Below are 26390 nucleotides of genomic sequence, written 5' to 3' on the forward strand. Positions count from 1 at the left end.
TGATGGGTCTTGTGATGGGGAGATTACATCAGGTCAGGGTCACTGGGAGGTGAACAGCTGGTGGGAGAAGAGGGGGGCTTGAGTGGGCTGGTTGAGGGTCGGTACTGTCTCTGGTTGGCTGTGTGGCTGATTTGGATTCTGAGGGGTTCATAGGCTGGTTGTAGGTCAAAGTGTCTGTTGATGGAATGGCTTGTGGAGTGCCAAGCTTCAATGAACTCATGAGCATGACGGGTGATAACACACACACACTTGGGTACGTGTTTTTTAAATGAAAATAAAACCTTTCTGACATTTTAAATCTCAATGAAATCCAACATTTTGTTCCATGATTTTACGAGAGCAGAACCACAAAGAAACAGCATTACCTCTAGTCAATCACCTAATGAAATAATCACTATTGAAAAATGAAGTTAAAGGTACCTGAGCAATGTCCAAGGTGTCTGATGTCGATCTGTTCCTGCCTCAGGCAAGATGCCTCTCGAACAAAGCATGGGTTATTATAGGAACTTCCATCGGATGCACAAACAGGGTTGAAACTGTAGCCACTACAGTCTATGTTGCATACACACCTATTTACATAAACACGAATTAAATCATAAGTATTTCACTCAAGATAAATGTTTTATTTGCAAAGGCATATGTGAAATGAAATCACATTGCTTAACACAAATATATATTGTGAGAAGACAATCTAAGATGTATCCATGAAGTCACTCAAATACTGTGGCGCAGAAGAGACAGATGCATTTTCTCTCTGATGGTCAAGCCTTTCTCCAGCTAGAGAGTATCAGTTGTATCCCTGAAAGTGATAACCCATCAATATATTTCCCCCAGCCCTTCCCTACTGCTCTTCTGCATACCTTTGGTTTCATGTTATGCAACCTTAACTTCTAACAGCAAACAATTTGGCCTTTAAACGCTCATAAATAAAGCATGATATTATTCTTGTGAATGTTTACCACATTTAAGGTACAGCCTGAGGACAAACAATATAGTTCAGCTGCTGAAGCGAAGGTATTCTGCTTCAAAGTGGTATATGGATTAAAGACCACAAGGAAATCATTTATAACTCAGCTTCATGAAAGAAATGTGGTATATAAACACAGTTGAATCCACATTGTTAATAATATTTTGATTCCATTGAAATCGGTGTGAAAGTTTAGTGAAAACCAGTTTAAGTTCCACTGATTTATTAACATAATCACTTCAGTCTACTCCTGTATTCATTTTTGTAATGTGTGTGTAATTTGAAGATATGCCTTAGACTCTAAATCTTTGGCCATCTCTACTTCCACAGCAAAATATTTCTCTAAATGTTGTACAGTATGTCGGATATTACCTTTGCTGCAAAACACTGAAAAAGATAAAATAGAATTCAATTATGTTTCTTCCTATAAATCCAGACAAAGCCGGTATTGTGTTATTTGTATTTTAAAGTCATACTGCTGGAAAAAAGGAATTGCCAGTAACAATGACATATTAATAATTCCTTTAATTAATGTAACTAACTTCATTAAATTCCTCTTAATCAATCAATCAATTAATACTTTAAAATTGATTTTAATTAATTTATTTCAAAATCTTTCCCACACAGGGTTGATTATGAAGCCTTGAAAGATTATGCAACCTGGATGATTTGTTCTTCCATTTATTTAAACTGATAGTGGTATTTTCACCAGCAATGTTTCATTTTACTTGCTACAGAGAACTTTTATGTGCAGCATCTATTCCAGGGGAAAAAGGAAAAGAGCCACTCAGAACCGGTTCCATCACACAAACAAAAAAGTGGGAGCCGCAAAAAGTGCATGCGCGTGCGTCCACTCACGCACATGCGCAAAAAATATTTTGCGCATGCGCAAAATGGGAGGCACCTGCGCGGCGATGGGTCTCCCCTTTGGAGAGGTGCACGCTGTCCCTTTCGGAGACCTGCCGCGTTCGTCACACATGGACGAACGTGGCAGCTGTGCAAACGGGACAGCAGTGGCTTGGGAGAGGTGCGTGGACACCTCTCCCCAGCCCCCGCCGTCTCTTTCGGAGACCTGCGCGCGCACCTCTCCCAAACCGCCGCCGTCCCGTTTGGACGAACGCGGCAGCTGTGCAAACGGGACGGCGGCGGTTTGGGAGAGGTGCGCGCGCACCTCTGCCCTTCAGAAAGGTGCGCGCGGACCTCTCGGAACGGGCGGTGCCACTCTCCATTTGGAGAGGTGCGTGCGCACCACTGCCCGTTCGAAGAGGTGCGCGCGTACTGGGCGACTGGGAGCCGCAGGAGACGGCTCAAAGAGCCGCATGCGGCTCCGGAGCCGCGGGTTGCCGACCCGTGATCTATTCTATAGAGAGGTCTGTACTCTTGTACAACTCATTTTAGGATTAGATACACACACACAAACACACACACACACACACACACACACACAGAGAGAGAAGAGAGAGAGAGAGAGAGAGAGAGAGAGAGAGAGAGAGAGAGAGAGAGAGAGAGAGAGAGAGAGAGAGAGTTGCAAATATGCATGACATGCACAACTCAAGGGGAAGATGTAGCATTAGAATGTGCAATCCCTATTTTAATATAACTTGACAACATTTTAGGACAGCCACAGTAAAGAGTTTGGATAATTGCTTTGGGACTTGTACAGCTAGTAGGCTGCCAGTTGGATATCTCCAGTCGAGTGATCGGTTTAGAATGCATTTGTCTGGGTGAATGCTGCTCTAATATACCTTCAAAGTCATTTCTGCTCTCAGTGAATTTATAGCTTAACTAGTGCAGAAAAAAGCCATAAGAGAAAAGAAATAATGGGTTGGGATGTTTGCACCACAACATCATTAGAGAGAAAGACGTAAAGCATAAACTTTAAAATGAGTACAAAGCATAAATTCAGCTAGTTCTTATTCAATATATGGTTATTGCTATTGTCAACTGATAATTTGCTTACGTAAATAAGTATCCTAGTTGAAATGACAGAGGTTTCAAATCAAGTTAAAAACAGCTCCTTTTCAGTGCAGCCATTCAATTCTCTTCGTCTTTGCTTTACTGCAAGTTGTATTTATGTCATTCAACAATTACTCAACTTATTAATTTCTAATAATGCAATTGTTTTGGGTCAAAATGAGTCTTTAGGCATACATATGAATTTGAAATCAAAATAGGTGTGCTTGTAAATATGCTTCATCTAACAGTTGTAATACTTGTATTACGCTTTACAGATCTTAAAACTTTAAATCTCTCTGTCCATACTTTTGATTCCTACTTTTGCTTCCATTTTTCATACATTATGAAAATTAAAGATGTGCCAGAAAATGAAATAATTTTGACACCTTTTTTACAGTTTAGCATCTTTTTTTAGTCTCAGATGTAGAATACTGGATCAGTTTGTCAGATTTAAATAGAATGCGCATACAACACCATCAAAATTATTGAAATGCTACACTATTTTAGTTTTCCCCATGAGGGAATACGTTGTAAATTACCAGATTTTATAATGATTTTTTAAGGAAATATGCACACCCAATGTTTTCAGCAATTTCAGTCACTTTCTCTCATTTGCTATTGGTAGGCATGAGGGACTTGTTGGGATATATCCACATCCATCAAACTGTTTAATGATACAGAACAGAGAAGGGATGACCTGGTATCCTATTTTCATCTTTATTCTGCTGTTGAAAGAGTTAAAACTAGATCATCCAAAGGTTTTGAGAATGTCCACGCTAATTAACTGTTTCCATGTGGCTCTTGAAAGTTCTATGCCTTTTGACTTATTGATTGATCCCTTATACATTAAAGAAAAACTGAACTGAGGGTTGCTGACCTGTAAGCTGTATTGAATAGTGTATGTGGCTGCTCTGATTGAGGCACAGGGACTGACTGGGAGGGTGCTGGGTGCAAATTACTCTGGAAATTACCTACAATAATGCAGATGAAGTTAAAGAGCATTCCACCCAGGACTTAGTGAGCATGGGAGTGGGGCAATACATTTGACTAGGGCAGTTATTCCCCACAACAACTAAAATCTTTGTCCAGCAGCAGTGTAAAGTTCTACAGTTACCTATTTTAAAAACAAATCAGTTTGTGATGAAATATTGGTTTCTTTTTCTCAGTAAGCAACCAAAGCTGCCTTGAAAGAGGTGATGTTCCATCCCAAGGGTTGCCATGGATACATCCAGTCACCAGCTTCCAGCTGTGCCATTCAACCCTGTCAGTGTCATTGAAGGGTAATTGGAAACAACAGGTCCCTAAGCAGAGTGGCATAATTTGCTCAAATGCCCACCCGGAGAGGGGCAAGCAAAGAAGGATGCAGTAATGCTCATTACTTGGACCTTCGTAGAACAGAACAAATATTTCCCTTGAACAATATGTGGATTTCTTTGTGATATGTGCAACCTGCTTTTACATCCCAGGAGTTCAAGGCAATATCCAACTCAACAACCTTCCGAGATAGATTTTGCTGAGGCAGAGAGAAGCTGGCTAAAAGATGCCTGGAATTCTGCAGCCAGGTTCAAATATAACGTCAAACCACAGTGAGCCTTATTTGTTTTTGGTTCAGCATGAGGTGCCAACAAGGTTATTGAGGTAGCTTTAGGGCATTAAACTAGTTAGGCACCATTACTGACTATTCAGCAAATATACGTTACCGGCAATATGTAAAAAGCTGGCATTCATTAGAATGCCTAGGAAATATGTGGTGTTTTTAGACAACGTATGAAATATCTGTGTTATTTTAATATGCTATATACTTTCTCTAGGCATTATATATACTGCTCAAAAAAATAAAGGGAACACAAGATAAGATATCCTACTATTAAATACAGTACACTGTGTTGTTTAAGTGTTCCCTTTATTTTTTTGAGCAGTATATAATATATTGGTGGTGGTTTGTTATCCAAGCTTGCTGTTTGGCTTCTGAACAGTTCATCACCAGGCTAGGTAATATCTTCAGTTGAACTTTGGGTGAAGAAGCTCGGAGAACAAACCATCAACAACATCTGCCACCCGAGCTATAAATATTTCCCATATTTTCCATCATCTCTAATTGTATATAATATCTAGGCATTATGCAGAATGACAAGAACTACTAAGCAAAGTAGATAACCTTAACCCTTTATTTAAAGCAATTGACAATGAAAGAAGAAATGCAAAATTGAGTCAGAGAGAGACAGAGACAGAGACAGAGAGAGACAGAGACTAGTACTGACCTATTGATGCAACAAGGAAGGCTAGAATGGCATTTTAGTGTGATGTCCCATTTTTGGCATTTTATAGATTTCCTAGGCATTTTATAAAAAACCTAATTTCACACATTGACAGTAATATGTACATTCCCAGCCTATACATTATACCTAGTCTCTATAGAAAGATCAATTCATAAAGGTGCAAAGCAAAAACAGCTATAAAAAGTAAGAAGATAAATGAAGACTTGGCCAAGCCATTCATGAGACTGATTCTTATTTGCTTCCCAAACAGGGTCTAGGTCAACTTGCCATGGCCAATTCACCACGGCCAACTTGCCACAGCCAACTTGCCGTGGCCAACTCACTACAGCCAACTCACCACAGGACAACTTGCCGTGGGACAAATGTTACATAATATCAAAGAAATAATGGAACAGAATCACTAAATAAAGGATACAAAAGGAGGGACCAAAGTGAAACGTGAATGGCAAAAATTAAAACAATTTTTTAATTATTTTAAATAATTAAATAACATTGTTGAACTGTCCCAAGGCAAGTTATCCCATGGTGAGTTGTCCATGGCGAATTGGCAGAGGTGAGTTGACTGCAGCAAGTTGGCCATGGTGAGTTCTCCCATTCCATCCCAAACATAACAAACACGGTAGCAGTTTTATATTTATCCCACAGACAGATCCACATATTACACAGGTCTTTTGAAACTATCCTTAGTATAACACATGACACTGCTAGGAGTCATGAGGTGCTGTCATCTGGGAACACCCAGGACAAAGTAGCCTATGATATCTGCTTCTATGTCAACAAGAATACATTCTGTATACACTGTCTTGAAATAACCAAATCCTAGAATTGCTAATCTGATCAGATGTTATATTTTTTAGTTCTGGAATATTTTGGGGTTGACAAATCAATGTTCCATTTAAAAATGTGCAAAGTATGTACAAAGCACATTGCAAATTAATATTGCATGTTCACTTGTTCATGTACTAGGAAAAGATGGTGCCATTTCTTAAAGTTTCTTAAAGAATTATTTTTAAAAAGCCACATTTGAAAAGATGAATCAAATTATTGTTGACACAGCTGGCTTTTGAAATATAGATGCAAAAAGGAAAGCAAATCTCAGTAGGCCTTATGTTATAGTAATGTTTCAGCAAATCTCTATCCAAAAGTATTTAGTTCAGCAATAAAAATTCAGGTAGTTAACATTATTACAGGATCAGGAAGACAAATACATTTAAAGAATCCTCCTTGCACTTGGAAAATAACAAACCAAATATAACTGACAAATTTTATGTGCACATGGAAACAGCATGTGTAAATAGGGTAACAGGAAAGTATGTGTCAAGAAACTTGTTCCTTAATCTGCATGGACAATGGCAGCATCCCTGCTCAGATTTTGTTCACATTTAAAAGCCCTGCCCTTAATACCACAGTCACTTCTGATTCTAGTGGCAAGGCTTGTCCCCCAAATCACCTTTCTCTTGAGGGAAAACAAGGAGACACTGCAGCTTTCAGACGTAAAGTGAGGAGCCAAGGATCTAGCCAGTTCATCTAACGACCATTTAAAGTTACAACAGCACTGAAAAAAGTGACTTAAGACTGTTTCTTCACATTGGCAACCATTGCAGCATCCCCTTAATTATGAGATCAAGATTCAAATGCTTAGCACCTGACTCATATTTATAACGGTCACCGTGTCCCGGGGTTATGTGATCACCTTTTGTGATCTTCTGACAAGCAAAGACAATGGGGAAGCTAGATTCACTTAACAACCCTGTTACTAACAACTACAATGATTAACAACTATGGCACAAAAGGTCATCAAATGGGGCAAACCCCACTTCTCGCTTAGCAACATAAATTTTGGACTCAATTGTGCTTAAAAATTGAGGATTACCTGTACTGTTTCTAGTTACAATAGGTTCAGCTATCTTGTTATAATATGGAAATAAAAAGAGCTATCTATGAAGATTTTAGCTGTCATTCCACAGCTTACGAATCCTAGATAGAGGGTAGATGGTCCATCCAAAGAAGTCAGAAAGAGAAGAAATAGAAAACTTCACACTGGCAACCATTGCAGCATCCCCTTAATTATGAGATCAAGATTCAAATGCTTAGCACCTGACTCATATTTATAACGGTCACCGTGTCCCGGGGTTATGTGATCACCTTTTGTGATCTTCTGACAAGCAAAGACAATGGGGAAGCTAGATTCACTTAACAACCCTGTTACTAACAACTACAATGATTAACAACTATGGCACAAAAGGTCATCAAATGGGGCAAACCCCACTTCTCGCTTAGCAACATAAATTTTGGACTCAATTGTGCTTAAAAATTGAGGATTACCTGTACTGTTTCTAGTTACAATAGGTTCAGCTATCTTGTTATAATATGGAAATAAAAAGAGCTATCTATGAAGATTTTAGCTGTCATTCCACAGCTTACGAATCCTAGATAGAGGGTAGATGGTCCATCCAAAGAAGTCAGAAAGAGAAGAAATAGAAAACTCTGGATAAAAAATGGTGGGGAAGGAGGGAGATCTGATTGTTGAAGTTTCATATTTATATACCGCCCCGAGTCCTTCGGGAGAGGAGCGGTATATAAATCCAAATATAAATAAATAAATAAATATTTAGTCTGTTGTCTCAGTTCTTAGAAATTGAAATTAAATACTTCGTAAAGGTAAGGAATCTTTTACCCAAAAGATATACTGATACTAGGTTCCAGACCCAAGTTTGAATTCTAAGAGAAGGGCTAACAATCAGGGTGAAGAAAGTTTATGGAGCACTTTCACTACCATCCACCAATAGCTTCCCTACTGCAAACTTTGTCTGAGTCCATAAACTAAGTGGAAAACTGAATTAGAGCCAGGAAAGCTCTATTTCTTTACCTGAAGCAACCAGCCAAAACCATAGATACCAGACCAATAAAGCGTATTCATTGTAGGCAATATTTGTCTCAAGTTCATTCCTTACATGTACTTTGACAATAAAGGTTTATTTATTATTATACATGGGGAAATGTCACAGGGCAGGTAGTCAATGAATCCCAAGATATAATCTGTCCCACTTTGTGTGCTCAACTTGTTGTCGAGAGCGCTGTAACTGTAGTTGTGCGGAAAGGGTGTTGCTGTGTGGGTATGACAGGGAGCTAAAATTATCAGTGTCTTTTTCTTTCTGATGAAGTAACCAGTGCAAGAACTAATTATCTGTGCCCCTTTTAAAGCTAGTTCTCTCTTCCTCTGATCAGATTCTCAGCATCACTCAACGTAGTGATTTATGCCAAGCAGAAGATTTGCTGTTAAGAGATGCGCATTAAGATATTGTAACTCGAGAGGGTTTATGCAATCTATAAGGCTTTGGCGTATTTGGAAATGTTTTATATAACCTAATTTGTTTCTGGAAGAAATGATATTTTAGTGATATTTTCTCCTTGTGATTCGCTCACATATTTATACGCAGTAATGTCACACACTGTACTCATCTGAATCTATCCAAATGTTAATTTTCCAACTGTGCTGTGCAGCTCATGACAACCACCTGCTCAAAAGTCACCTCTTTCCCTTAATAAGCTCAATAGAAGTTAAAGGAAAGGGGGGGAAATGATAATAAGTGTGATTGTTTGTATCTCTGTGCTGAATGTAATGAGTTCTGGTATAGCTGACAGTCTAATTGCAGCCTACTGCTAGGAATGAAAAATGCAAGTTTGCACCAGTTAGTATGAATAATACTTCCCAGAATGCTGCTTGAGATGACTCCCTCATAATGGCTGAATGCTTCAATAGATTTTAGAAAAGCGATGTTCTGCAATGATAGGCAGGCAGTTGGAATAAAATTCTTCATCCTTTAACTCTCAGAGCATTTATATGCTTTTCATCAAGTTGGGTTGTTGTTTTTTTTAAAAAAATACATCACTGGGCACAGCAAGCTGTTATCTTTAAATTTCACTTCTTCCACATCTATACACCCATGGATATGCAGATCTGTATGTCTGTATATGTGTGTGTGTGTGTCTCTGTGTGTGTGAGTGTGTGTGTGTGTGTGCGTGTATATATGTGTATATATGCTGGCCACTCCATAAATTATTCTGTTCACCGAGATATCCAAGAGACTGCAGTTGCTCATGATTGGTAGAAGTAGTGAGCATAACCAATCACAGCTGATTCCTTTTTCCTCCTTCAGGCTGCTCCAGACAGTCTGAAATTTCCAGAGAAACCTTTCTGGAGGCACAAGGCCTTTCAAGAAGTAGTTGTTACAAAGATCAAATTCCATCCCTTATTTCCAGAATGAGAGCCCTGAGAAGGGCTATGCTGCTAGGCCATATGGTTGGTCAATTAATCCAAGGAACATATTAGTGCATAAATCCATAACATTTGAACTGAGCAAATAACTTGTCATAACCACTACCATTAACACCAACTTTGTGACAGAAGAGACAGCTACATGAAGCATCCTTGATCCAGATTTCACTTGTGATTTTATCCCAGGAAAATGGATAACTCATTCAGCAGATGACATAAGGAATACAATCCCCTTTCAGCTTCCAGCTTCAAAGCAACAGATTGCGAACCATTTCTATTTTTTCAAATAGACACACTTAGAAAGGTTTTATGTGTATACAATGCTATTCTGTACTAGGTAATTGCGAGTCTAACCTTTTTTCCTGATTTCATTATACAATTATTTTAAAATGAGCTTAATTTTTTTATAATGTGAGAGGTCAGTAATATATTTCTTCATCAAGAAATACATCAGATAATACATTCTTACAGTTGTTGCTATTAAACTGGAAACATACTGCTTTTCAGAGCTCAAAATAGGCTGAATTCTTCAAAAGAAGGGGCTGCGTTAACAAAAGCTAGGAGCAGTTCATATCAGTGGCCATCTTAACTACTAGGAGAAGGTAGCTTGTGCCTTTGGGGGAAATTACTTACCCAACATTTTCTGCATCTTCATCACACTCAGCTCTGTACTTGCAAACTCCACATTTGGAATGTTTTCTATGAACGTCTGTTCCAGATCCTTCATACTCTAAAACAAAGCCACATCAACGGTATTATCTAATGAAGATTTCTAAAAGAGTGTAAAATATTTTTCATATTATACATGTCATACTTCTCTATAGACATAGATCAGGGGTCCCCAACCCCTGGTCCGTGGACCAATACCAGGCCGCGGCATGCCAGCAACCGGTCCGCACAAACAAGCAAAGCCCCATCCATGGGATGCAGGCAGCACACAAAACCACACACCCTCCGGTCTGCAGAAAAACCTCTCTCCACAGAACCAGTTCCTGTAGCCCAAAAGGTTGGGGACTTCTGACATAGATTAAATAACATTAGTCATCCTACTTCTATTACTTATTTCTCATCATTCTAACAAATTCTAGTCCCACCTTAGGCATGAAAGCCAACTTGATGGCTTTGGTCCTGTCGGTCTCTCTCAGTCCAACCCACCTGACAGTGTGCTTGTTGTGGGGAAAAGAGGAGGAGGAAGAAGTATTATGTAAGTTCGCTACCTTGAATTACTTGTAAAGTATTGAAGGCGGGATAAACAAATTCTTCAAAAAGTCCTATTCGTAATTCACTGTATGACATGTTGTATATAGTCTATGGTCCTGACAGAATCTAAATGTCTAGAACAACAATTCATAAAAACATAAAGGGCCTAAGGATGTATGGCTGTAAAAAGTTTTACTGAAGTGTATCCACTACAGCTGAAATACCTAGCCCTAGACATAATAGTGAATGTCAGGTTATTACCTTGAAATAACAGCCAATCCCTCCCTTTTTTAGAATTATACAAATCCCATACCCTTTAACTTAGTTCCTTATGTTAGTAATAATAATATAGCACATAACTGAGCTGAAGATAAATTATTTTAAATGTCACTGGTTTCATTTGGGAGAGCTATTTGTTCAACTTCTTTCCATTAAACTGGGTGATGCACTTAAATGTACACATAACAGTATGCTTTAAACTATTGTGACACAACAATGGCTATAATAAAATTATATTAGACATTATCATAATATGAATAAGAATGTAAAAATGGATTACTGATCTGTTTTTCCCTATGCCAGACATGTCAAACACAAGGCCCGGGGGCCGGATCCGGCCCGCGAAGTGGTTTCATGTGGCCCGCGAAGCCATCCTGGAAACAGTGAGGGAACGGCCCCCACAGCCTTGGCCCTGGCCCAGAGACCCTCCTCCTGCCAGAGACCCTCAGATCTGTCCCACTCCTGCCCAGGCCCCCATAGGCACCCTTGATGCGAACAATGTAGAGCTGGCCACGCCCACCCAGTAGGCCATACGCACTCTAGCCACGCCCACCCAGTAGGCTACGCCCACCCTGGCCACACCCACCCGGCCCCCTGAGGGCAACCGCAATGCTGATGCGGCCCTCAATGAAATTGAGTTTGACACCCCTGCCCTATGCCATTATTCCTAAGACTTCATCAAGAAGGGGTTTTTCTGGCCTGTTTTGTTTAACTTGTTTCGTTTTTTGTTTTTTGGCTTTGTTTTGTTTAACAAGCTTGCTAAACTTGAAAACTTATGTCAGCAAACAGCAAGAAAAAATTCATGATAAATTTGCCTCTGATTCATTTCATCAGGAATTTATAATACAACATCAGTATATGTTTGGCTTGGACTAAAAGACCTCTGAGGTCTCTTCCAGCCTTACGTTCTATGTTTAGTAGTATATAATATATGAACATAAAGTTAAAAAAATAATAATGGGAAAATCAGCGATATTTTGCGAGTTATCTGAGGCAAAGATGTGAATCCACAAAACTGTGCTTACCAATTCATAGGCAAAACTCATTTCAGCCTTGTTTATACATAGAACTGGTGGAAACAAACAGCCAACTCAAGTATTTCTCAACCTTGGCAACTTTAAGATGTCTGGACTTCAACTTCCAGACTTCTCCAGCCAGAAAGCCGGTTGGAGAAGTTGAACTCCAGGCGTCTTAAAGTTGCCCAGATTAAAAAACTTTGATCTAACTCCAAGTGATAAATGATCAACCCTATTCCTCCACCCTCACAAGGTCACATACTCTTTTTTGTTTCCTGTGAAGCTGTAGTTAATTTCAAAAATGGAATGTCTCTTGCACATAACCATAAACTTCCATTTCACTGCTGGTAGCAGTGTAAGTGGCAGACACAAATCTTACAAACAGTTGGTCTGCAACAAATATTCGATAGAGAGTATCACAGGAGAATGCAAAATATTAAAAAATATTTAATATAACTAATATTGGGCATTACCACTATTCGAATTTTAAAATAATTAAATGGCAATACTCCTGACTTTTCTTTTCAGTAATTGGCCAGCGTTCTGACAAATGAACATAACTTACCAGGAGCTGGTTAGAATACTCTGTGCTCACTTCACCCTGTATCTTCATAAATAAAATCTAGAAACTCAAGAGTGCTAACTGCTTTTAAATCTCACTGATTACATTGTCAGAACTAAAGAACGAGCCACAGTAAAAGAATTCCAAAGATCAGACAAAACCTTCAGGCACAAAGCTTTGTCAAAGGTCAACAATGTCACAGGAATGGCTGGGAAGGATGTAAATCAGTAATGCTGTAGTAAAGGAATGTTTAGCTTCAAATCCCCAGAACCTTAGGAAATAAATGCATCCTGGGATATCAAAGGAACTGAAGTGCTCTGCAGAACCTTGTCCACTGAGGAGTCCTGGCGAACTGGAAAGGGCCCAGAGGATTGGAGAAGAACAGATGTAGCTCCTCTTTTAATGAAAAGAAAAAAGAGGACCCTGGTGGGCCAGTGAACCTAACAGTAATCTCTAGAAAGATATTAGAACAGGTAATAAAATAGCCTATTTGTAATCATCTGTAAGTTAATGCTGTGACTGCTAAGACCCACCATGGTTTTATCAAAAATAAATCATATGTGACAAATTTTGTTTCCTCCTCAGATAAAGTAACTCTTCTACTGGACAGGGGAAAAACTGTGTATATAATCTACCCTGGTTTCTGCAGAGTTTTTGACAAAGATTCATATGGCATTCTCATTAACAAGCTGCTGATTTGGATAACAATATAGTAAGGTGGCTCAACAGCTGGCTGGCAACTGCATCCAGAATTAATCGCATTCAGCATGAATGGCTCTATATCAAGCTAGAGAGCAGTCACATGTTCATCCTATAAGAATCAGTCTTGGAGCCAAGTTTATTAACAAGCTGGATTTAATGGATTGCATATCAATTTGTAAATTATACAAAGTGGGAGGTCTAGCAAAAACCCAGGTAACTGAAAGAGAACATAGTTGATCTGAACAACTTTGAAAACTGGACTAAGAATAGCAATGCATGTTGAGATTATATTTAAAGGTAAAGGTAAAGGTTCCCCCGCACATGCGTGCTAGTCGTTTCCAACTCTAGGGGCCAGTGCTCATCTCCGTTTCAAAGCTGAAGAGTCAGTGCTTGACCGAGGACGTCTCCGTGGTCATGTGGCCGGCATGACTAGACGCCAAAGGCGCACAGAACACTGTTACCTTCCCACCATAGTGGTCCCTATTTTTCTACTTTCATTTTTACGTGCTTTCGAACTGCTAGGTTGCCAGAAGCTGGGACGAGTAACAAGATGGGGAAAATGTGGTTGGGAAAGAAAACATCTTAGAAGAGCTTGGATGTGGCCACTGACAACAAGCTGAAAAAAAAGGATGGGACAATTTCTAAAAGAGTTAAAATAGTTGTAAGCTACATTAGAAGCACTGCACTGAAGATACATGAAATCAGTATATTCCTTTCTTTATTCAACACTTGAGTAGACAATCACAGCTCACTGTTCTGAGCATTGCCTTTATAAAAGGTTATTAATATGTTAGAGGGGTTCAAAGAATGGCCAGAAAGAAGACACAGGAATTTGAAGTAATGTCCTATGAGGATTGGCTGAAGAAAATTTGGATTTTCGGTCTGAAGAAAAGAAAGTTTAGAAGAGGCATGAAAGCCATTTTCATAAAAAGAAGCTATAGGCAAGATGATAAACAACTGTTTTCTATGCCCACAGACACTACTAGGATGAGGAATAAAAAGCATAAGTTGCAGCTACCTAGATTTCATTTAAAATTTTCTATGTTGTTGTTAGCTGCGAAGTCGTGTCCGACCCATCGCGACCCTATGGACAACATTCCTCCAGGCCTTCCTGTCCTCTACCATCTTCTGGAGTCCATTTAAGCTCACGCCTACTGCTTCAGTGACTCCATCCAGCCACCTCATTCTCTGTCGTCCCCTTCTTATATTGCCCTCGATCTTTCCCAGCATTAGGCTCTTCTCCAGTGAGTCCTTCCTTCTCATTAGGTGGCCAAAGTATTTGAGTTTTAGCTTCAGGATCTGGCCTTCTAAAGAGCAGTCGGGATTGATCTCCTCTAGGACTGACCGGTTTGATCGCCTTGCAGTCCAAGGGACTCGCAGGAGTCTTCTCCAGCACCATAGTTCAAAGGCCTCAATTCTTTGGCGCTCAGCCTTTCTTATGGTCCAGCTTTCACTGCCATACATTGCAACTGGGAAGACCATAGCCTTGACTATACGCACTTTTGTTGACAGGGTGATGTCTCTGCTTTTTAGTGTGCTGTCTAGATTTGCCATGGCTTTCCTCCCCAGGAGCAGGCGTCTTTTAATTTCTTGGCTACAGTCCCCATCTGCAGTGATCTTGGAGCCCAGGAAAATAAAATCTGTCACTACCTCCATTTCTTCCCCAGAATTTTATATAGATTTCATTTAAAATTTTATATATATATGTGTGTGTAGATAGATAGATAGATAGATAGATAGATAGATAGATAGATAGATAGATAGATAGATATGTATATGTATATGTATATGTATATGTATATGTATATGTATATGTATATGTATATGTATATGTATATGTATATGTATATGTATATGTATATGTAAACTCTCTAACTAAAATGTCTGGACAGTAGCAGAGCATTTGAACTAGGAAGGTTTTGGGTTCTCCATCGCTAGTTGGGACAAGACAGACATTTCTCATGGATAATCTAATTAGTTTTCCTGCACATTGTAGAGTTGCATTAGATTATTCCTATGGTCCTTTCCAACTCTACAACTGTGATTGACTGAAACAATCGGATGCTTCAGTATTTATTATTAATAAATATTATACTTTGCTCTTGTGTCTATGTGTGTGTGTGTTCAGTCATTCATTTATTTATTCTAGTATAGCATAAGATATAAAAAAAACAGTAATTCCCCCTGGGTGGGGATTAGTAAGTGAATTATGTTGAATAGCAATGGCAAAATCTGAACGGAAGCTTTTCGGTTTTAATCCAAACTTTCAAGACTTATGCTATATCAATTCTTAGTAGATTGTACAACATTTCACTTGAGAGGATCATAATATTCTATTTCTAATTAGAAAATCACTTCAAAATGTACCTTTTCAAATGTTTAAAATGTCTAAAACTTCTTTCTATGTTTCACTATACTGTATATATTCATAGAAATATGTAAATCTAATCTTTTAATAATTGTTTTGTAAAGTGTGACAGATGGCAGTCAGCTGTATAGGACATGATGTTTATCAATTTATTAATCAGTCAAAGCAATCTGCCACAGCCTCTCTACACTACTTCAGTGACTGGATTTTAGAAATAAGGAATCCAAAACAAATTATCCAATAGAAGAGAATACATGTAGCTCAGGGTTGAACTGTGCAGCTCTTGGCACTCTCTGAATTTGGTTGTGTTCTTGCAAATGTTTCATTACCCAACTAGGTAACATTACCAGCGCTAGCAAGTGTGGGATTTACTCCCTGTTTATATACAGTAGCTTGCCCTACTAGTATTGATGGGGGCATGGGATAGTAGTTCCTCAATGAGAGTATGCTGCTTGATTGTCAGGTGTTTCCTTGCTTATCTGAATATAGGCTGCTAGAGTAATGTGTTCTGATCTTTTTGTTTCCTTCTTAGCTTTTTAATTGTCTGTTTAGAATGTTGTTTATCTCCATGTGTCTACTGATGGCTGATCTGTCCATGCATTATGAGATTAAGGAGTTTTCATCATATCTTCTGACTGCTAGTTGGTGTTCAGGGATACGCACTACTAGTCTTCTGTTGTTGGTCCTACATAGTGACTATTACAGTCTTTATACTGTAATGTTTAGATGACTCCCTGGAGTCTGGATCTTTTGGTTTACCAAGATGTTTTGAAGGCCTTTAGTTGGCTTGTGTGCTATGATGATGCAGTGGGTTTGTAACAGTCTGTTGGTTGTTTCTGAAATATTTTTAATATATGGTAATGTTATCCTTTTCATAGCTTGCTTTGGTTATGTTGTAAAGGGTTAAGTGTCAGGTACTTTTTGATATAGATGTATGGGTATTCATTTTGTTGGAAGCTGTTGTATAAGGCTCTCCATCCATCTCCTTGGTTCTAGTTCTTTGCAGTTTTTAAATTTTTAATTCTTTTTCTATTTATCTTTTTATGGATTATAAGCCACCTAATCACCTTGTTGGGAAAATGGGCAGCATATAAATTTAATAAATATATAGGCTCTTTCCTTTTTCAGGATTCTTGGATACTACAGTGGGTTTGTACTCATCTAGATAATGTTCTTACAAATTGAGGGAGGTTGCCTTGTTACTTTAGTAATGGAATACTTGGTTAGTGTGAGTTGTTTTTTTTGATGCATTTCTAATTTGCCATTGTTTCCTTTGCTGATGGGTAGTGTGTTGTTGTTGTTGTTGTTGTTTTCTTCTTCCCTTCTGAAGGTGTTGTTGATGGTTTCATGTGTCTTCTCTATTGTTCCTTTATTACCGGTACAACAAAGGTGTCAGCCTACACCCAGATAAACAAGGATCAACACCAGACAATCAAGCAGAAAGCAATATCCTAATCAAAGAACTATCAAGGACACACCCCTACCAAAACTGGCAGGGCAACCAGGGTATATAAATAGGGAGCAAAACCAAACTCCCTGGCACCCATGATGTCACCTAGTTGGGTAATGAAACATCTGCAAGCAAATATCCATGCTCAGACAGCATCAACGACTCCACAAAACAAATTATTTTAATAATAATTAGCATGGCTATCTGTACTGCAAGCATATCATTTCACCAGCTCGAAAGCCTAGACTGATCAATTACCATCTGTCCTCAGTTAAATCTAGGATAGTTCTTAAGTATTTAATTTAAAGTTTATTTAGGTAAATAGGCACACATAAAAAGAATCAAGAATTAAACTGCTGGCAATGAGCCCTTACTCTACTTAAGAAACACAGAATGTAGGAGTGCTGGGCCACATCCTAGATATTTGTTCCAATAATCTTAGTGGTCAGATCATGTATGTTTCTTAGCTGTCTTCTGAGAGATGGAAAAAAGACAAGATGAATGGAAAATGCATTTTGAAGGAAGCCATGCTGATATTCTTTTAGCAAAGCTATGTTTCTGCGGGAGGCTGGTTCATATGTAATGTGTTATGCTGGTAAGCCTAAAGTGAAAGCGTACCTGGCTTTATTTGTTATTTAGCATTACCAGATCAGATTAACAGCCCTCCCTCTGTACCTAGTACCTATGATTCTAATTTTGTCTCGTCTTTGGGCTATGATTTAAGCAGGCTCATTTTGCTGTTTCACATAGCACAAAAGACCAAGAAGAATAAAGAGAATTAGGACCAGGCATCATTATACAGACAATGCTTCCCATCACCACCACTAGCAGTTTCAAAGGACTGCTAGTGAGAATAAGACTCAGGGTCAAATCTGTGGGTTTCTTCTCTCCTCCTCTTTCTACGTGGCTGGGAAAATAACTTGAGACTACTTTTATAGATTAGAATAAAGGCAGCAGAATGTAAAGGTCATTGTAAGCTTATATGAACATAATTCTTCCCCAGGATTTTTTTATTTTAATAAAAGGAAATTAAGCTCTGCTGAGATCCTTAACCCACACACCCAGGAATTGCATAAAGTTTTAAGCTTCATTTGGATATACTCAGACATCTGCATTTAGCCCTAACCAATGATTCAATGTTATAAATAACATAGGCAGAATAATTCTCTATATACAGTTCTGCCAAATCATCAAAAACTAGAATAATCAATGAACTTTTAGGCCAACCATCCTGGCACAAAAATGCTCTTCCCTCCAACATTGTTTGGAAAACTCATTTCAGCCCTTCGTAGCTTTTCAGATGTGCCAGACCGCTAACCTTGTCATTCCTAGCCAACAAGGATCTTGGCAACAGTGATGTTGTCCAACATATCCAGAAAGCTCCAGTTGAGGAAGGTTCAAAATAATTCACCTATTTTTATGGTGCTATTACTAGACTAGGTAAATTCTGAAAGCATCACCAATAAAAGAAAAAAAGCTGACCATAAATTAAAATAATAGAAACAAAGCAAAAGGTCAGGGACATTTTGCTTTATTTTATGTAATCCAAGAAAAATACAGTGAAAAACACTCCTTCCTCATCTTCCTCCTAGATGATCTATATTGCTGTTGTCCTATGATCCTTCAATTATATAGCTAGATTTGTTCAACACCTGGCTCATAAGCTGTTCATTCGGTCTGGATTCCTTTATTCAGAAAACAAAATCTATTGAGTTCACTGAGTTTTAATGTCAGAGAAGAATGTAGGGAATTGTTGACCAAATATAAGTTTGGCTTTCAAATAATTAAGGGAAAAATAGGCATTCCAAGTAACATCATATATAAAAGATACATAGTATCTTTGTCTTTAACTCCCATCACTCCAGGAAGAATGGTTGGAAAGGAACTGCAGTTGGGACATAATGCCTTAGTAATTTGGAATATTTGTCTACTATTTCACATACGTTTTTTACAACTGGCAAAGATTTTCCCTGGATTTATACAAATGTATTTTCCAACCCTACTATCTGAGAGCTATTTGAAACAGGATGCTATTTAAAATTTAATTTCTATTAAATTTCAGGCTCTCTTTGAATGCTCCAACCCCCCAAAAATATTCATCATCCAAATAGAGTATAAATTCTGTCTATAGTATTTTGAAGTTAATGCATTACCAAGTTAACTTACATCACATAGTGATTTATTACACCCATTTGAATATTGCTTCTGTCACAAGACTCTAGGTAGTCTGTAACAAGCACCAAGGCAGCAACAATATACGGTAATAAATATAAATCAAATTTCTAGTAAAAACTTTCACTCAAAGGGCATATGGAAACAAAAAGACTTTGTTATCCAAATCTCTAATTCTGAAATGCTCAGCTGAACAACTCTTTGTTAGTCGTACTTCCCTCAGCCCCTCTGGCAGGTTTAGAAACTGGATTTTTTTTTAACATGTGCCCATATACTGAATTTACTTATTAATAAATATATTTACTTAGTCTCTCAAATGTGCATATCTGTTGGGTTTCTTGAAGAGTTTTCTAAGCTCAGAGAACAGTAAAAACCCAACAGTTCAACCCTGAGCTATATATGTATGTATATTCTCTACTATTCAAGTCCATCTCTGACCGATATACAAAGGGCCCAAGTAAAATATGTTGACTCCTACAATTTAAACCAGAGTGCTTTAAGCAGGCACATAATTTCTCATTTAAAAATGCTCTCTTTTAGCCATTCTCTCCAAGGAAAGTGAGGGATTTTAGAAAAATGAGATTCTAGGAAATTTGTGCAAAGGAAAAGAATCTTGTACTGTTGCCAAATTGTCTACAACACTCAAACATTTCAAGCTAGATTTCAGCAATCATACAAAAGAACAGAAGGATCACTACTTACCTCCTTCTCCTGATCCAGAGCCATTATCTGGAGACAGAGACAGACATACACAAACACACAGAAAGAGAGAGAGAGACTATTATTCAGATGGCACTTTCTCCTTTTTACTGTATATTTAGAAATGTATTCTAGAGAAAATAAAGTTGCATAGTTATAGACAAAGAACTGCTCATTTTTTCCAAACTCAGAAGTCACCTTCAATTGTAACTAGCATTATACTTTTATATATACAATGCACATTCATTTCTCTCTCTACATTGTTTAAAAAGTGTGGTGGAGGAACTGATAATGAAACCCGTCTGAGCATGATCTTGTTGTAGGAGGAAAACATGTACATGTAAGGATGGAAAGTGCAGACTGTAATTAAGAATTCTTAAGGCTCACAGTATTATTCCCTTTCAGTTCTTTTACAATAATATAACTGGCTAATTAAAAAAAAACTAAATTATAGGTGGAATCTGTGTCATTGAATGTGTTATATTCTATTTGCTCATAGCATTATGATTGTTTAAATTGTTTTTGCCTCATTTATAGAGATTTTTATCTATTGTTTTTGTTCTTAGCTGCCCAGAATTCATATGTAAGAAGGGCAGCCATGTAATTTTTCTAAAATATATAAAATAAAGTAAAAATGAATACATTAACAAGTTAATCTATAGGAATCCCACAGATTTTTCCCACTGTGCTCTTCCAAAAAGCAGGCACTCAACAATTAACCATCAGCAGCTTCATACCATTTCATATCCTGCCTGCCGAGGCTACAATTTAGAGGCTTATTCAATAGCTGTAGCATCAAATGTACAAAGGAACTGGACATATGATGCTGGAGGTTGGAGCAGTTCTGACTTAGTCCAGATGAACCGGAACTGACCCTTTCCTTCCAGCAACCGAAACCTTTGCCAGAACTTTCTTCTAACCCATTCATTCCCATTTGATTAGATTTTTAGCCCCTTACAAAAATGAGTATCTGGATGTGTATGTGAGAAATTCCAGTGGAAGATTGATTCTCATGGTGAAAACTGTCAAAAAGCTGTTTTTACTTAGCTTCAACCCACGAGAGAGAAACGGGATGGTGGGGGACATAATAGAGACAGAACAACTTCGAAATCAGTTCCCTCTTGATCAAGCCAGCAAAATACTGTGGTACCAAACCACAGGTATAATGGGAACAAGACTAATAGATACTGTAGCATGCATCCAATGGAATAATTGCAATGTCCTCAGATAAAGAACTGCTTTGTTTGTCTGTCACAGTTCAATACTCCAATACATGAGATACATATATTCTCCAAGACAGCTCTGTCGGTGGTGAACAATTTTTTTCTCCCATAACAAAAAGGAGGAGGGGAAGAAACATTAACTAGCCAACAAAATGACTGCAATTTATTTCCTGAAACTTTTTTAAACCCAGCAGTGACTTAATGGAAGTTTGCCCAGATAACTGTTCTCATTTTATTTTTTCGTTCTTTCCATGTGTACCTTGATCTTTCCTCCTTTAGAATTTTTCTGCCGTTGTTAAGTAATGGCAGAAATATCTTCTAGAGATACTCTACCCTGCATTTGGTGATATTAAAATGAAAATGAAGCAGCTACTTGCAAAAAAACACGAGAGAAATATAAGTGATATATTAACCAAGTAAGAAACACACACACACACACACACACACACACACACACACACACACAAACAAAAGCTCTACATCTGAAGGAAAGGTAGTTCATATCAAAGAACTTAATTAAGCTGCACATAATGACAATAAATCACCCAACACCACAGCCCAAGATACTTTTATTGTTAAAATTACTGTACAAATTGTTTCTGGAATATCACGATTTAACCTTAGCTATTCACTGAAGGTTTGTCGGTGCAACCACTCAGGCATTAAAGTAATGGAAATGGCGTAGAGTTTCCTCATCTCCTTTTTTTCTTCAAACAATTACTAAAAATGGAAGTATACAACTGAAGTGGAGGAGATACAAGACCTTTAACAAGCACTGCAGATTGTGGAACGCAGATAAATCCACTAGAGCAAATGTAGCATGGAAAATGTTCTTATGCATTACACTTGATTACCTTAATGCGAGTCAATTCCAGTTTTCTTTTGAAAATCAATGAAAATAATTAAAAACTCTTAGTTAGTGATTTACATCATCTTCACATCACCTTGAAAATCTGAGTAAAGATGATGAATGAAATCTTCAGGTTCTTTCCCCCTGGTTTACCAGCCTTATTTTCTTATATCTAGAAAGAAATAAGGGAGGCCCTTGATCCAATAATAAATTTGATAGTTTTTCAAGAGCCAAAATACCCATGATGGGAGTTTTGTTTTGGGTTTGTTTTTTTTTTGCTATTACAGACTAAAAAGGCTACTTCTCAGCAAAGAAAGGAGAACTGTTTTAATTTCCCTCAAAAGACTTAACAAACTCATGTTCTCGGTCACAATGAAGATACAGTATTAGTCATGCCCCTGGGAATTCTGGGAATCTAATCCTAGCCCATCAGCCTCAGAGACAGCAAGCCTCTAAATACCACTTCCCACAAAACCACAGCGGAGGAAGAGTTACTGATCTGATGTTCTTCTTGTAGGATTCATCAGACCTATTTGTTTAGTCACTGTGGGAGACAGGATGGTAGGTTTAAAGCCATGTGCAAGAAAAAGCAGGGCAAGAAACAGAATGCAGAGAAGTCCAGTTATATGGCCACTTTTTAAGTTATGAACATACATATGTATATGTATATGTGTATATATGTATGTGTATGTATATATGTATGTATGGTTTTTTTCTAAGTTGCATCCTTTGGGTGAAGACATTCTTCATTTATAGAGCCTTGGTGGAGCAGTGGGCTAATGCCTCCTTAAGTAACACCAGCTGCCTACAATTAGTGCAGGTTCGCATCCCACCAGGCTCAAGGTTGACTCAGCCTTCCATCCTTCCGAGGTAGGTAAAATGAGGACCCAGATTGTTGGGGGCAATTAAGCTGACTTTGTAATAATGCCGCTTTGGGGGGGGGCAAAGCCCTAATAAGCAGGCATATACATAGAATGAAGGCTACTGCTAAGCTTGTAAGCCGCCCTGAGTCTTCGGAGAAGGGTGGGATATAAATGGAATTAAAATTAAAAAAATGTTTTTTCCCTAAAATACTGCAACACCACTGAAATGCTACCGTTCTTCTGCCAAAAATTCTTTGTAGGCAAGATCAGTTCCAGACGGTCGCTTTCAAAGCTAAATTAAGTACTTATAAGTAAACATGATTTCCACCTGTATTTTTAAATGACACTAAATTTGGCCAATTAACCTATGAAACAAGGGTCAATTCAATGTTTTAAATTAGAGAAAGGAAAGAATCTGCACAGCCAATTCAATCTTTTCCATATGTAAAAGACTTTTGTAAGTAGACCTCTTCTTCCAAAATAAAATTTGAATTGCAAATTACAATCAATAAACAAGAGTCCCACGGTTCACTCTATAGTGGAGAGTGGACATAAATAAAATTGAAATGTTCTGGTTGGCACGACAATCTAGGTAGCATCATTGCAAGGGATGGCTGGGAAATACCCAGTGACAGCTTTTTTTCCTGAGGTGAAAAGCAGCATGGATTCAGGATTTCATCGGAAGAGGAAAAGATGAAAATTATTCACCCTGCAGCTGTTAATAATTTAAACAAATAAACAAGCTGCCAGGACTAGTGAGGCATGGAAGAACACATCGCCTATGGCACTCAGGCTGGTGCAGGGGCTCATAGAATCCAATGTTTACCCAATTTTTTTAAAAAAAGCTGTAGACCAAAAGCAGGATTTCAGGAAAGACAATTGACAAGGACTCTTCTCCTCAACTGCTCATTTTCTCTGAATTGAAAGGACGCCCAGTTCTATGAGCTCCACCTGCCATCTGAAGTTACTCATCCAAGGCACAAGTTTACAAACCCAGTGAGACTCAGGCCCAATCTTCCAGCAGCATCGTTTCCATCTGCTACCTGTCCTCTTTATAGCCCTTCTCTCTCCAATCTACTGCATGCCTGCTGGCAATTAGCCTCCAGTCTCAACGTCAACAGCAAAATTTCTACTTAATTGCCCAGAGCAGGACTGTTAAAGATAGGCCCTTAAACTATTGCTTGGCAGGAGACAGAGGGAGACTTTTTCATATAAACCCTGGGAAAGTGTTTCCAAAGTTCGTTCCGATTGCTTGTGGCAGAGTCATTTGTTCCTCCTTGGCAGAAAGCACAAGACAGCTCCAGTTCGAATATAAAGACAGTGTGGGGTGTTCAGATCTGAGATAGCTTTTGCAAAGAGCATCTATAACATAACAGATCCCCTTCATGGATTACTGCCTTGTCGTGGCGAAGGGACTTGCGTAATTCAATGAAGCTATGAGCTATGCCGTGCAGGGCCACCCAAGACGGACAGGTCATAGCAGAGAGTTCTGACAAAACGTGATCCACTGGAGAAGGAAATGGCAAACCACTCCAGTATCTTTGCCATGAAAACCCTATGGACAGTACCAAAAGGCAAAACGATATGACGCTGGAAGATGAGCCCCTCAGGTCGGAAGGCGTCCAATATGCTACTGGGGAAGAGCAGAGGGCTAGTACTAGTAGCGCCAGAAAGAATGAAGCGACTGGGCCAAAGCCGAAAGGACGCTCAGCTGTGGATATGTCTGGTGGTGAAAGGAAAGTCCGATGCTGTAAAGATTCTTTCTCCATAGGAACCTGGAATGTAAGATCCATGAACCAAGGAAAGCTGGACGTGGTCAAACAAGAGATGACAAGACTAAACATCGACATCTTAGGTATCAGCGAACTAAAATGGACAGGAATGGGTGAATTTAATTCAGATGACCATCAGGTATACTACTGCGGGCAAGAATCCCTCAGAAGAAATGGAGTAGCCTTCATAGTCAATAAAAAAGTAGGAAAAGCAATACTGGGATACAACCCTCAAAATGACAGAATGATCTCAGTTCGAATCCAAGGCAAACCATTCAATATCACAGTAGTCCAAGTCTATGCCCCAACCACCAGTGCTGAAGAGGATGAAATTGACCGGTTCTATGAAGCCCTACAGCACCTTATAGAACTAACACCCAAAAATGATGTCCTTATCATCATGGGAGATTGGAATGCTAAAGTAGGAAGCCAAAAGATAAGTGGAATAACAGGCAAGTTTGGCCTTGGAGTACAAAATGAAGCAGGGCACAGGCTGATAGAATTTTGTCAAGAGAATACGATGGTCATAGCAAACACTCTTTTCCAACAACCCAAGAGACGGCTTTACACATGGACATCACCAGACGGTCAACACAGAAATCAGATTGACTATATGCTCTGCAGCCAAAGATGGAGAAGCTCTATACAGTCAGTAAAAACAAGACCAGGAGCTGACTGTGGCTCAGACCATGAGCTTCTTGTTGCAAAGTTTAGGCTTAAATTAAAGAAAGTAGGGAAAAGCGCTAGGCCAGTCAGGTATGAATTAAATCATATCCCTGTTCAATATACAGTAGAGGTGACAAATAGATTTAAGGAATTAGATCTGATAGACAGAGTGCCTGAAGAACTATGGACAGAGGTTCGCAACATTGTACAACAGGTAGCAACCAAAACCATCCCAAAGAAAAAGAAATGCAAGAAAGCAAAATGGCTGTCTGAGGAAGCTTTGCAAATAGCTGAGGAAAGGAGGGAAGCAAAAGGCAAGGGAGAAAAAGAAAGATATGCCCAATTAAATGCAGAATTCCAAAGAATAGCTAGAAGAGATAAGAATGCCTTCTTAAATGAACAATGCAAAGAAATAGAAGAAAACAATAGAATAGGGAGGACCAGAGATCTTTTCAAGAAAATTGGAGAGATGAAGGGAATGTTTCATGCAAAAATGGGCATGATAAAGGACGAAAATGGCAGGGACCTAACAGAGGCAGAAGAGATTAAGAAGAGGTGGCAAAATTACACAGAAGAACTATACAAGAATGAGCTTAATGTCCCTGATAATCACAATGAGGTGGTCACTGACCTCGAGCCAGACATCCTAGAATGTGAAGTGAAGTGGGCCTTAGAAAAGCTGAGCAACAACAAAGCTAGTGGAGGTGACAGTATTCCAGCTGAGCTATTCAAAATCTTAAAAGACGATGCAGTAAAAGTGCTACACTCAATTTGCCAGCAAATTTGGAAAACTCAACAGTGGCCACAGGATTGGAAAAGATCAGTTTACATTCCAATTCCAAAGAAAGGCAGTGCCAAAGAATGTTCAAACTATCGCACCATTGCACTCATTTCTCATGCTAGTAAAGTCATGCTTAAAATCCTACAAGCTAGACTTCAGCAGTATGTGGATCGAGAACTACCAGAAGTACAGGCAGGATTTCGAAGAGGCAGAGGAACTAGAGATCAAATTGCTAACATACGCTGGATCATGGAGAAAGCTAGGGAGTTCCAGAAAAACATCTACTTCTGCTTCATTGACTATGCT

The 26390-nt window shown here is 38.6% G+C and overlaps 1 protein-coding gene across 1 annotated transcript in view; it reads right to left on the bottom strand.

Annotated features, from left to right (window-relative positions):
• The window catches only part of TMEFF1 (transmembrane protein with EGF like and two follistatin like domains 1), a gene marked incomplete at its 5' end in the record, with an annotated part of 126502 nt that overhangs the window by 25610 nt on the left and 74502 nt on the right, over window positions 1–26390 (bottom strand). The window contains 3 exons of the mRNA XM_081324178.1: window positions 421–569; window positions 10115–10211; window positions 19933–19959. Coding sequence (XP_081180304.1) covers window positions 421–569; window positions 10115–10211; window positions 19933–19959 — 273 coding nt within the window. The remainder of the gene's footprint in view (window positions 1–420; window positions 570–10114; window positions 10212–19932; window positions 19960–26390) is intronic.

Source organism: Vipera berus, assembly GCF_964194415.1.
Source record: "Vipera berus genome assembly, chromosome: 3".
NCBI lineage: Eukaryota > Metazoa > Chordata > Lepidosauria > Squamata > Viperidae > Vipera > Vipera berus.